The sequence below is a fragment of the Eleutherodactylus coqui genome, chromosome 7 (assembly GCF_035609145.1).
Source record: "Eleutherodactylus coqui strain aEleCoq1 chromosome 7, aEleCoq1.hap1, whole genome shotgun sequence".
In the NCBI taxonomy this organism is placed as follows: domain Eukaryota; kingdom Metazoa; phylum Chordata; class Amphibia; order Anura; family Eleutherodactylidae; genus Eleutherodactylus; species Eleutherodactylus coqui.
In genome coordinates, this window is record NC_089843.1 from 141,529,108 (window position 1) to 141,543,398 (window position 14,291).

General features: G+C 43.3%; 1 protein-coding gene across 1 annotated transcript in view; it reads right to left on the reverse strand.

Annotated features, from left to right (window-relative positions):
- Positions 1-1,142: 1,142 nt before the first annotated feature.
- The window catches only part of LOC136573542 (UPF0462 protein C4orf33 homolog), a 74,696-nt gene continuing 61,547 nt past the window's right edge, over positions 1,143-14,291 (reverse strand). The window contains exons 6-7 of the mRNA XM_066574819.1: positions 9,481-9,686; positions 1,143-1,239 (exon numbers count right to left, since the gene is read on the reverse strand). Of these exons, the coding sequence (XP_066430916.1) occupies positions 1,143-1,239; positions 9,481-9,686 (303 nt within the window). The remainder of the gene's footprint in view (positions 1,240-9,480; positions 9,687-14,291) is intronic.

Here is a 14,291-nt window from a genome sequence, read left to right on the forward strand (position 1 = left end):
GTGTTTAACACAAGCCCAGCTGAGCAAACAACTGGTGGAGAAAAAAGAAGGTGATTAAAGGTCCTTTTACATGCAAAAGAAGATGATTAAAGCCATTAACACTTTAGGAAAATACATAGCTAAATCTTTCAATCTTTTGGCCATTTGAAAGATTATCTTTTCATGTAAAAAGATATTTAGTTAAGTTGCAGATAACAGCATTTAGATACATGCTTTATAGCAGAACTCATTGCCATTTAGACAATGGACAAGGGCTGACCCATACAGCCATTCTATGGAAGAGTACTTTAAGGTTGGGTTTCCATGGTACAGAAATCCCATGGAAATCTAGCGGTTTGGCTGCACTGAAAAACCACAAGACTTCTGTGGGATAAGCGCAGCTTCAAAATACGCGGCAATTTGCCGTGGGTTTTGGAGCAGTTTGGCCCCCGGCATTCCGCTGCGGCTTTCTCTCCCCATATAGAGGAGAGAGACCGCAGCGAAAAAAAAAAATTACATGCTGCACTGCATCGCCGGTTCCACCCCAGCTTTGTTGCGACGGATTGGCCACCCTGTGTGGATAAGATTTTTGCAAAATCTCATCCACATGGCTGGCTAATCCCAGGATTAGGAGCCGTGGGTGGATTTGCCGCACAGAAATTCTGCACAGAATTTCCGCGGCAAATCCATCCCGTGTGAACCCAGCCTAAGCATTCTCCGTGACATTTACAGATGTCATTGTGCAGGGTAAGGAGTGCAGCTATGATCATCACCTACTGTAAGTGGTGGATCTTGTGTTATCTGTATACAGTTGGTATTTTAATTTGTAATTCGGCCTGTGATGATAATAAGATGACTGCTGAAAAGTTTTCTCCACAGAACAGGAAATATCAAATTATTAACAGGGCTATTGGTCAGTGTGTAAACTGCAGGATATTGGAATTTTTTTTTAAGTATAAAATTGTGACATTGAAAATAAAAAAAAAAATCAACAAAAGTTATTTTAATGTAAAAACTTGATTTATACAATATGCCATTTTCTGGTGACACACTCCCTTTGAAGGACTTTCCTAATACTTAACACTAAAAGAAAAAGTTCCTTAACATTTGGCTCATTTGTTTTTGTAAAGACAACATCGAAAATTGATGGAACAATATGGAATTTATGGAGCAGGGTCCCAGAAAGGAGAGTTGGGCTGTTGCCATTCTTCCCCCATAATCCATTTAAGGTTAAATTCTTTGAAATATTCCAGAAGATGACTGTAGAAGTAAACACACTGATTAGCAAATATGTGAATAGAAACATAGAATAATAATTGTGAAAGCCTAACTGCACTTGTGAAGCCCCTTTTCTACAGATCCCCTTTTGCATATGTTCTCATATCTTCTTCTCTCAAGCATTTAACCCCTTCAGTGGCAGGTTTATTATTACCATGTCATGCCTCACAGGGAAGGTTTTTTAAATCAGTCAACAAGGCAATTAAAACCCCAGGAAATTTCAGATGACAGCTCAGTGCTCTGCCCATTTCAGCACTAGAGCTGTCCACGGAAATCTTTCGGGGTTTAACTGCATGGTCAGTGCAGCAAGCCCCGGAGATTTTCCGGGCGTGCCACTAAAGGGGTTAATGGATTCCTCTAACAGTGATCACACAATTTCTGCATATAATCAACTTTATAATTCTAGTTACTTATAATTATAATAATAATAATAATAATCTTTATTTGTATAGCGCCAACTTATTCCACAGCGCTTTCAGGCATGGATAAATGCAAAACAATACAACAATTACAATATAAGGTACATTGGGTTAGACACAAATGGGTTGAGGGTGGTACAGGAGGTGCAGGGGATGGGGAACACAGGCAATAGGAAATTTTATGTACAGATCATTTATCAGAAGGCAAAATAATTATACATCATGGTGGGAAGTGGAAGGGCAGTTACCGAAGATAAGGCAAAGAGTCAAATGCACAAAACAAGGCTTCATACACATGATCACAATAAGACATCTATACAAGTGTGTGGGGCATTTATCGTACCTCTGTACAGTATGCCTGTGATTTAGGTTTAAAATTTAAAAGATGAAAGTTTCCTAACTTTATTTTGAACAGGCTTTATATCCAGTGTAGTAAATCAGAATCTAAAGCAATATCCAGAGATTTTGACATATCAGACCTTCAGTTTTGTTTTGTTTTTTGCTATGGAGGTCATTTTTGCAAAAGTAAAAACCCAAAGTTCAGCCATATCAATTGCCACTTTTGAAGGATTTTCTCAGCAAGCACTGGTACAGTTTCAATTTGTTAATGATTTAACATGCTGAGAAAATGACAAGTAATCATCAGTTTCCATAGTATTTTATAAAAGCTCTTTGCTGTGCATTAAAGATGCAAAGACTTACTACTTCATTCTTTTGTACAGGTATAATTGAGAGAAGTTGCAGGCCTATTGCCTACTGCTTCTGGGCTCCATTTTCCTAATTACCTCATCAATGTGCAGTTACTACTGGCTTAAATACTGTTAGTTAGTAGGACTGATATTAATTTAATGTTTCTATGTAAAGTTAAAAAATAAGCAACTTTCTAATTTATGTCCTTTTTATTGCATTTTTCAGCAAAGAAAAGAATGATTGCTGCTACACAATGCAAGTAGGTTCCCTCAAAAATAACCTAATCACAAAGTCTACAACTACCCTGAGCAGTTAGGTGTATTATGTCGGAGGCAATTTGAAGCAATTGTTCAATTCCCTTGTAGCACTATTATAGATGAAAATAAGCATTATATAGTGTCCACTAAAGTGAGGGACACTCATCGGAGATACCATCATCCCCAGCCAATAAATAGACTCCCCTCTACAGGGTGATTCAACAAGAACGGTACAAAAGTAAAGCTGATTTATTCATACATGAATTAACATACAAGAACAAGAAGCACATAACTAGATAGAGCTCTGTAAGTTTTTAATGCACTTTACCTTATGTTCGATGTGGGCGCCGTTGGTGGCATGGCAAATGTCAAGTCAATAGTCTAGTTCTGCCGAGACGTATCCCAGCATATCCTTTGTTATCATTGCATTGCTTTAACCTCTTAGTGACCGCTGATACGCCTTTTGACAGCCTCACTAAGTGGGTCTTATTCCACACGGCCATGAAAAGATGGCTGCCCTGTGGAGTAAGGCCCCCGGTTCTATGCGGGTGATAGCTCCCTGCTTTCGGAGATAGCCGAAAGCCTATTGCTGCCATCGGGAGTTGCAGGAGCAAAACCTGATCATGTGATCACCGTTACCCGCCAGATAACGGCGGTCACATAAAAGTGTAGAAAAAGTTTTAAAAAGTTAAAGTTTCAGCTCCCCTCATGGATGCGCTTCATGAGGGGAGCTGAATGTACTCACTTCCATCCTTCGCAATGTCTCGCGACGTTCTGGTTCTTCCAGGGCCTGACACCACCTTCTGTGCATGTACGCCAGACAGAAAACGTCAGGCCAATGCACAGAAGGCCGGGAGGACGGGGAAATTTAAAATCTCCCTGCTCTCGGCTAGTATGAGTAGCCGAGAGCAGGCAGCTATCACCGGAGACCGTTGTTTGTGGTTCCTGGTCACATGATCACTGTTATCCAATGGATAATGGTGATCATGTAAACTAAAAAAAAGTGTAAAGAAAAGTTTAAAAAGTTTATTTTTCATCTCCACTTATAGATCATATCTGTGAGGAGAAATGAAATTACGTACCTGAGGCCTCCGCATTTATCTGCAGACCTTACTCTGGTTTCTGCACACGCACCTGTCCCCAAAATGGCGAACGTATGTGCAAAAGCCACGGATTGCCAGGATCATTTAAAATCTCTCTGCTCCAGGCTACCAAATGTAACTAAGCGCCTGGAGATTTCACAGGGGGCTACGGTAAGTGCTCCCTGGTCATGTGATCACTGTTATCCATTGGATGTGCAGTTTGCAAAGCCTCAGAGAGCGCCACTTTTTACACCCCATCCCTGCCACTGAGGTCAAGAAATACCCACAAAAAAAGTGTTGGGTTTGCAGCAAGCATGGGAGGAGAGGGGATACCCGGTTTTATTGCCACATGTGCCAATCCCAACCAGTCCTCAGTAATTACCCCTGTTTTCAGACATAGTTTACATTATTACTTTTATTTAAGATTTAGGGAACGTCAAAAAGGAAGGGGGGTTTATTTTAAGGGAGCCACATTTTTCTCTGCACAAGTGAGCAATGGGGCGTGGAATTCAGTTGTGCCCTGAACTCCAATGGGTGTTCCCTCCATTACAGGACTAGCCATGTGTCCAGTAAGCAGATCGGGGCTACAATGGGTATGTTTCTGAACATTTTGGGGTGCAAGTCTTCATTTATACATGTGCTGTACAAAAAAACAGTTTTTAAAATGACACAATTACCCAAAAAATGAAAATTGTATTTTTTTTCCTTCTGCTTTGCTTAAATTGTCAGCTCACTGGTTGGACCGACAGACTAATAGTACTAAAATTTAACTTTTATTAAATAATTTTTTTTCATGCTGTCAGCCCACCATCAGGACTGACATGCTATCTGTATGTTATTTTGATCTATACATTTAAACCTTCTCTACCATAGGGCACTATCATAGCAATTATGTTTGAGGCATCATCAGCATAGCTACCCTTTGGTAGTATTAATATAGGCTAGAGCTAGTACTACCTGTTAGACAGGGCTATTTGTACAAGTCCTGGTCTACTTTAGGTTACATTAGCAATTAAGTTGAAAGCATCCCTAGCATAGCTATCCTTTGGTAGCAAAATCACAGCTTGGTAGACTAGAGTTAGCATTATCTGGTTGACAGAGCTATTCACATAGTCCCGGCCTACTCTAGTTTACATTTACACTCTTTGAGACATCAGTTCAGAAGGCAAGCCCAATTATTTGACCATCTTGTCTTACTGACTAAAGGTCATTTTGTTACATAGAACAATCACGAACGTTTGTTTTTACTACACGTAAAGAGAAAGACTAGATTATCAATGCTCTAACTATGAGATAGACGAGTCATCTAATATTCTTTAGTCACCTGTAGATTATTCAATACAGTTCAAATACAAGCATTTCAGCCACCCTCCAGTGCACTTTATATATGCATTTATCCTGCAGAGCATTTTGGCCCCTGATGAGCCCACTCCAGGGCAAAACGCGTTGGGAAATTGTTTTGGAAGCTCAAGGGCTCTACAAGTGTGCAATGGGGCCTAAAACACCTTCAAGCAAAATGTCAGTTCTGAAAGCCACCAGCTGCTCTTTTCGGTTTGGGCCTCATTGTGCTTACAGACTCAGGGCCGGAAGAAAGAACACGTGGCCGGTCATGTGTTCTTTCTTCGGCTCTTCGGGGAGTTGTCCGTCCTGAAGTGCGTCCGACTTCTTATGTGCCTGTGTGACTAAGCCCATAAGGTTAGGGCCACAATGCATATGTTTCTGAGCACAGGACAAACAGGGGTATCCATTTTTGGGTACAAATCCTCATTTTCATATGCACTATAGAAAAACAAACTGCCTTTAAAATGACATATTTGCAAAAATATGAAATTTTATTTTTTTTCCTCTAAATTGCATTAACTCCTTAAAAGAAACTGTGGGGTCGAAATACTAATGATAGCACTCAGTGAATACATTAAGATGTGTAATTTTTAAAATAGAGTCATTTATGGCAGTATCTATCATTCCCATACTAACGAGCCTTTGCAATCTTAGCTTAGTGTAGAAAACAAAATGTTCCTCAAAACATTAATAATTAATGTAAAATTTGTACATCTCCTAAATGGTTTTTAAAAAACTAAAGTTTTTCAAATGTGCTTCCAGAAAAAAGTAAACAGATGGAAATATATATCTCATCAAAAATTTGTACAGTATGTTATGTTTGCACATATTTAGCATATTGCAGTTGCAAATGTGAAAAAAATGACAATTTTTCCAAAATTTTCCCAATTTTTGCGCTTTTAATAAATATACACAAATTCTATTAGTCTATTTTTACCACCTAAATGAAGTACAATATGTGGCAAAAAAAAACAATGTCAGAATCACTTGGATATGTAAAACCTTTATGGAGTTATTCTATGTCAAAGTGACACGTTGGATTTCCAAAATTTGGCCTGGTTATTAAGGGACAAACAAGCTTCGTCACTAAGGGGTTAAGGCCCATGTAAATGAAATGATTATCGTTCAGAGTTGTTCAAATACCCGTGCTCCCGCGGGTAATTGAGCGATAGTCGGGCTATGTAAAGGCATGCAGGGACTAAATTACTGGAGGAGAGTCATTCAGTTGTTCAGATTCTTCACTCAGAAATCTGAATAATAAGCCTTTCAGTGTAAACAGCAGTGATTCAATTCTGAACGACTGTCTGCTTACAGTGAATTGAGGCAGGTGGGGAGAGAACTCTCCCCTCAGCTGCCCCGCCTCTATGTAACAGCACAGGAGCAGGCTTCATTGGGACGTGCTGTCGGAAATCATTTGCCCTACATTTCGTCCAATGTAGATGGGCCTTTAGGTTGTCTATTGTCACCAATGGCGCCCACATTGAAAATCTGTAAAGTGCATTAAAAACTTGGAAGAGTCCTATCTTTTTATATTATTCTGGCTATTGTATGTCAATTCGTGTATGAATAAATCAGCTTTACTTTTGCCCCATTGTTTTTTAATCATTCTGAATTAACGATGAATCCTCTAAAAGGCTATTTGAAAATTAATTTCCTAAATCATGTCTCTTTTATACTCATGTTATAACATTCAGTAATCTACTGTTCTGTTGATTCTTCATCTGTATTTGCACAGTAGCCATCTGGATTGCTAGTTTACATAGTTTTATGTGGCCTTCATACACACAGCAAGAACTTCTATTTTTGTATGTATTTAATATTTAGTGCTTTATTATGTTCACATTATTTTTTTGTCATTGTATAGAATGGAGTGCATAAGGAGAAACTAAACAATAAGAAGAAAATAGAAAAGAGGATGATAGTGTTTCATAAGTAGAAGACAAATGAAAAGGAGATCAACCAGGTAAAGACATGCTGCACCACAATGTTCTGCTTTATTTTGCAACAGCAGACAAACATTTTAAAGCCATACATATCTATTCTCCTTAGAGCTCCTAGATGGTGAGTGAGGAGACTCAGAAGTTGTTCATGCTCCTCTGGGTAATATGCAAATAAGGGAGATAGAATAATACCTCCACAGTGCCTCCTATTGGAAGGCAGCATTCCTTCAAGCCAAAGTTAGACACTTTATACAAGCTTTGTAACAACGACTGGGAATTAAAAGTATATTACCCAGAAGAGCATGTATGGTCTTTTGAGTCTCCTCACTCACCGTCTAGGTGCTCTCCCTAAGGAGAAAAGATAGCATTTCTGACCACCGTCCCAGGCCTCTCGCTAGCAAAGCCAGACTCCTGCTGCACACTGATGAAAGGCAAATACCCTGAAACAAATGTCTGCATGGAGTCTGGCTTTACTTTTAAATCCTAGTCATTGTTACAAGGCTTGTATAAAGAGTCTAACTTTGGTTTGAAGGAATGCTGCCTTCCAATGGGTGGCACTGTGGAGGTATTATTCCATCTCCCTTACTTGCATATTACCCAGAGGAGCATGTATGGTCTTGTGAGTCACCTCACTCACCATCTAGGTGCTCTCCCTAATGAGAAAATATAGCGTTTCGGACCCCCGTCCCAGGCCTCTCGCTAGCAAAGCCAGACTCCTTCTGCACACTGATGAAGGGTAAATACCCTGAAACAGCTGTCTGTGCATGGAGTCTGGTTTTGCTTTTAATTGCCAGTCATTGTTACAAGGCTTGTATAAACAGTCTAAGGGCTCAGTCACACGGGCGTTTATTGCCGCGATTTGCGCATGCGCATGCGTCCGGCGATTTTTTAAAACCATTGCTTTGCAATGGTATCGGACACATGAGCGCTTTTTATGCGCTCGTCCGATAAATTAGAGAACAGAAATCGCAGATCGCACCTATCTGCGATCTGCGATTCCTGTTCTCTTCTCTATATGCGCTCAATGGGGCCGGCGGCAGCAGCGCCGACCCCAATGAGAACATATAGAAGATAAATCATTCTTCTCTGCCACAGCTGGAACAGCTGTGGCAGAGAAGAACGATGTTTGCCCATTGAATTCAATGGAGCGGCAATACAGCCGCTCCATTGAAAGCAATGGGCTGCCGACGTGCGCGGGGTTAATTGTCGGGAAGGGGTTAAATATATAACCCCTTTCCTGCAATGCATCCTGAAAAGTGAAAAAATAAAAAAAAAGGATGTACTCACCTGCTCCCGGCAGCCTGAGATCCCCGCGGCGGTCCTGCAGTGGGTGTGAAGGGGGTGTGACTCAGGCTTGCCCCTGATTGGCTCAGCCTGAGCCAATCAGAGGCTGATCTCAGTCACACCCATTCATGAATTCATGAATGGGTGTGACTGAGACTTGCTTCTGATTGGCTCAGCGCTGAGCCAATCAGGGGCAAGCCTGAGTCACACCCCCTTCACACCCACTGCAGGCCGGCCGCCGGGATCTCCAGCTGCCGGGAGCAGGTAAGTACATACATTTTTTTTATTTTTTCACTTTTCAGGATGCATTGCAGGAAAGGGGTTATATATTTAACCCCTTCCCGACAATTCATCCCACTCTCGCCCGCAGCGCTTGCATTCAATGGAGCCGCTGTATTGCCGTCTCCATTGAATGCAATGCGCTGGACAGCTCCGGCCCGTTTCTAATGAAACGCGGCTAGGAGCAGATTTTCGGGCGATTTTTGGGCCGATTTTTCGGCGTCGGTCACACGATTTGCGCATGCGCATCCGTCATGCGATGCGCAAATCGCGTGAAAAAACGCCCGTGTGACTAAGGCCTAACTTTGGCTTGAAACAATGCTGCCTTCCAATAGGTGGCGCTGTGGAGGTATTATTCCACCTCCCTTATTTGCATAAAGCCATGACACAAAATAATTAAAATATGACCTTTATTCTATCTTTAGCTTCTTTATCAAGATAGAATAAAGTTCATGTTTTAATTCACTTGAGAGTGCTAGTCGATTTCGTGGTTGTGATTCTCAGTGCCAGGTGTTGGACCAGTTTTCAGCTGCCCTACACTTCCCTTACTCAGATGCTGACTAATTGGATCTGGTGGTGGTGATCTAGTTATTGGCTCTTTGACCTAACAATTTTGGCCTATAATTTCCTGAGATTTCAATCCAGAACTGCTTGTGTATATTGTCAATCTTCTTTGAAATAACCACTCCTACAGAGGAATATCTTTAGCTGCAATTTTGGGTGTTCATCTCCAAGATGTTTCACTATATGTGGATAAGTTTGTTAAGGAAAGCAGTAGTACCTCATAAAGTGTGCATACGCCAAAAAGCTATTGTTGTAGATATCTACTTTCTCTGCATACAAATTAAATGTTACTCAGTATTCAATACTAAATGCCATCTATTACAGTTCACTCTGAAATTATAATGAAGAGAGACATAATTAGACTTACAAATTGGGGCCTTGTCCTTCAGTAATGTCCTGTGGAGGAACTGGATATAACGACTCATAAACTCTGCCAATCCCAGAGCCATGAATAGCATAGGAATTCATCATGTTAACACCAGGAGGAAAATAGGACCAGGGGATCAGAGCAGTGCCATGCCATTTGCCCCATTCTGATGTGGTGTCTGCGGCAAATTCCAGTGGTAGCTCAGTCTAATAAATATTAGAATACAACAGTTAAGGTAATGATTATGCCTGAAAAAATATCATACCTATGTACTGGTGACTTTATTCTAGAGGTCATTTACTTGAGAAGATGTTTCCTAATGCATATTTATTATACTAATTACAATATGTACTCTGATAAGATGCCCTAACAATGGGGGGGGGGGTTGTTTCTGTAATGGATAGTAGAAGCAGATTAATGTGGCGAACACAAGATAGCTAGCAACTGGTTTAAAGGTTAACAAAATGTGCCATAAAACATTTGGGAACGGTAATTAGGGGCAGTGTTTAGGGATAAAGAAATGTCTGGAAATAAACGAAAGGGACTCACCGGGGACCTATGGCTATACATGGTAGTTGCAAGCCACAAGTTAAAGGAAACATCCCCAAGGTGCCATCAATATGATGGAATCTTATGTTTCAAGTATATCCACAAAGTGGAGAGTCGACAGGAATCAACTCCAGATTACAGTGGCAATCCAGGAAAGAAACAGCATATATCAGGAAAAAAAAAGATTCTGAGTAGAGATGAGCGAGCACGCTCGGTAAGGTCAGTTACTCGAGCAAGCCTCGCTCATCTCAAGTAACTGCCTTTTTTTCTGAGCGTGTTCGGGGGGCGGCGGGGCTGAGCGGTGGGGAGAGTGATCTCTCTCACTCTCCCACCCACTCCCCTCCGCTCTCCCCTGCCACCCCCTGCTGCCCCCCTGAGCATGCTTGGAGGAGAAGGCAGTTACTCGAGATGAGTGAGGCTCGCTCGAGTAACTGACCTTACCGAGCGTGCTCGCTCATCTCTAGTACTGAGCTCATAGGAATCTATAGCATATATAATTGTTGAAAGAGACTTACTTCCAGCTGAGGTCCCAGTCCTTGAGGCCTCCCTGAAACGTCAGGTGGCAGAAGAGAAATAGAAGATTCCACAAGTCTTCCAAAAAAGGGATTTATTTTCTCCAAAAAATGACACAAATTTCCAATCTGCAAGCAATACAAATAAGATACCAGAGTCCAAGTAGTACAGATACTGCAACGCGTTTCGGGGCAACAAACAGGGCCTCTTTATCAAGCTTGTCACTCACCAAAGTCATAAAAGTTTTATAGTGATGGTTCATTTTTGCATATTTGACATTTCTATCATTTTTTGGAGAAAATAAATCCCTTTGTTGGAAGACCTGGGGAATCTCCTATTTCTCTCATGACGCCTGACGTTTCAGGGAGGTTTCAAGGACTGGGACATTCCCTGGAAGTAAGTCTATTTCAACAATTTTATATGCTATAGATTCCTATGAGCGCAGGATCTATCTTTTTCCTGATATAGGCTATAAAACATTTGGGGTCATGCATGAGCTGTAGCAGACAATTAATGTGGATATCTTACTTTGTAATTTATTGGGAATATCATTGGTGCATCACCGACATGTAAACTAAATAGACTTAACATCCAACAAAGAGATAAGCCATTCTGTTTATTAAAGGAGATGTCTCGAGGAAGCAGTTAATTTTTTTTTTTGCCCAGTCCCCCCCATTAAACACACATTACTAAGCCCCCCTGTAAATGACATTTCTAGCTGGTTCGTACTTACCGTTCCAGCGTTTCAGCAAGTTATAAAAGTTTCCTCAAGATGGCCGCCGGCTCTTTCCCCGTCGCTCGCTGCAGCCCGACGTGCGCGCTCCCGAGACGCCGCCAGCTGTGTCTCCATGGCAACCGGACGCATCGCAGCCGCCGACCAGACGCCCCGCAGCCGCCGACCAGACAGCAGGTAACCGGCGCTAGCCCCCGGCTCCCCAGCGCTAGCTCCCCCGGCGCAGCGACAGCCCCCCCCCATCGCAGCGACAGCCCCCCCGGCCTAGCGCTAGCTCCCCCGGCGCAGCGACAGCCCCCCCGGCCTAGCGCTAGCCCCCCCGGCCTAGCGCTAGCTCCCCCGGCCTAGCGCTAGCTCCCCCGGCGCAGCGACAGCCCCCCCGGCCTAGCGCTAGCTCCCCCGGCCTAGCGCTAGCTCCCCCGGCGCAGCGACAGCCCCCCCGGCGCAGCGACAGCCCCCCCGGCCTAGCGACAGCCCCCCCATCGCAGCGACAGCCCCCCCGGCCTAGCGACAGCCCCCCCCGGCCTAGCGCTAGCTCCCCCGGCCTAGCGCTAGCTCCCCCGGCGCAGCGACAGCCCCCCCGGCCTAGCGCTAGCTCCCCCGGCCTAGCGACAGCTCCCCCGGCCTAGCGACAGCCCCCCCGGCCTAGCGCTAGCTCCCCCGGCGCAGCGACAGCCCCCCCGGCCTAGCGACAGCCCCCCCCATCGCAGCGACAGCCCCCCCGGCCTAGCGACAGCCCCCCCGGCCTAGCGCTAGCTCCCCCGGCGCAGCGGCAGCCCCCCCGGCCTAGCGACAGCCCCCCCGGCCTAGCGCTAGCTCCCCCGGCGCAGCGGCAGCCCCCCCCCCCCCCCCCCGGCGCAGCCCGGCGCAGCGGCAGCCCCCCCCGACCCATCACTTACCTGGGAGGCTTCTCGGGGCTGCTGGGCTGGGCTGGTCTTCTCCGCTGGGCAGCTCCAGTTTCTGCACCTTCCTCTAACAGAGGATGGTGCAGAATGGCCGCTTCAGCGCGCTCCCAAGCAGTGACAGCTCGTCTGCGCATGCGCAGAAGAGCTGTAGCGGGGAGCACACTGAAGCGGCTCGTGCTGAATGGAGAAGACCGGACTGCGCAAGCGCGTCTAAAAAAGCAAGCTGCCAGCGAATTTAGACGGAACCATGGAGACGAGGACGCTAGCAACGGAGCAGGTAAGTGGAATAACTTCTGTATGGCTCATATTTAATGCACAATGTACATTACAAAGTGCATTAATATGGCCATACGGAAGTGTATAACCCCACTTGGTTTCGCGAGACCACCCCTTTAATGAATGAATGTATAGAATTTTTATGGAATGGTGGTTATAAATTGCTGTGATTTCCATAGATATGACTCAAAGCTAATAACACACATTAGGCTGCAACTTCTAATGTATTGAATTAACATATCTATCTATTTGAACTATAAGCGGGTTATCCACCTGCAGCTGATCCAATAATAAACATGCATGGCTGAAGACGAACCAGTCCTCCACCACTGCTCTGAAGTTACCATCAACAAAATAGGTGCTCGTTATTACACCCTGTATTCCTGTACACTCTGAAAAGACCACCCATACTGCCTGTATTTAGTGTAAGATGTTCTGTCCTAATTGGAAAGGGACCCATTGCAATTATAGTTACAAGAAAAGTAACTGAACTCTTTGGAATTTCCCTGATTGCTGCATTGCTTGCTAATAAAAGGTGATCTGAAACACTAACTAAACTAATAACAGACTAGCCGTTGTACTATTCATGCCTTTTATTGAGCACACTGTGTAAACATCTACAGTGCAGGGAGAATGAGTAAGGCTGAGACCCTGCGGAAATCTCGCGGTTTGGCCGCACCGAAAAACCGCAAGATTTCCGCGGGATAAGTGCTGTTTTTAAACCTGTTGCAGTTTGCCACAGGTTTTGGAGTGGTTCAGCCGCCATAATTCCGTTGCGGCTTTCTCTCCCCATAGAGAGGAGAGAGGCCACACCAAAAAAAAAGAACTGATATGCTGCGGCTGTCAATTCCGTGCCACAGCTCGGCTTTGCCACAACAGATTGGCCAGTCTGTGTGGACGTGATTTCTGCAAAATCTCTTCCACATGGCTAACTAATCCTGGGATTAGGAGCAGCACGGAATTTCCGCAACAAATCCGCCCTGTGTGAACCCAGCCTAAGTGAACCCATTAGTATTATAACATGTAGATAGCCCTTTGGCAGCAAACACTCCCACCAAATTTTTCTTGTAGCTGCAAATTTGCATAACATAGAGGAGGAATTTTAGACCATTCCTCCCTACAAATGTTTTTCAGCTCATCAATATTTCTGGGATGTCTTTGTAACATTAATTTCTTTTATTGAGCACATTGAATTAATATCCACAGTGCAGAGATAAAGAGTAAGCACATGTCTGTGTTTATGACTTTTTAAAAAAGGAGATGAGTTGTTTCACATGTGCATAAAATAAAGGCATACAATGCCTGATTACTGCCAACTATTCTTTTCAATAAACATTATACAGTGCGACCCATACCTTAATGCAAACAACTTTCAAAAGACTTCAAAGAATTTGTTATAAAGACACAAAGCTAGAAAAATCTAGAAAAGCATTCATAAAAACTTTGGTTGAACTCATTAGACAACGATAAGACAAATTAATTAAACATGGAGAAAACTCAGAACTGTTGTCTCTCAGTTTATCCTAAAAAAGAGGTGATGGAGAACCCAAGAATAACAGCATCTACCTACAGAAGACTCTGCAAATGGCAAAAACCTTTGTTCATGTATCCTCTATTAGATTGACTAATTAGATCCACTATTGACATTGGTACCATGTCTGATGAAAAGACTTCAGTAGTCTCGAAAGTTTGTGCTTTTAACATCATTTCTTTTTGTTAGCCATTAAATGGTGTCATACCCACAAGATTATTTTGTTCCACTAGCTAATCTGAAAGTATTAAGATGATCTCCGTCTTACTCTTGCTATTCAGGGGTTAATATAGATTAGTCTGAA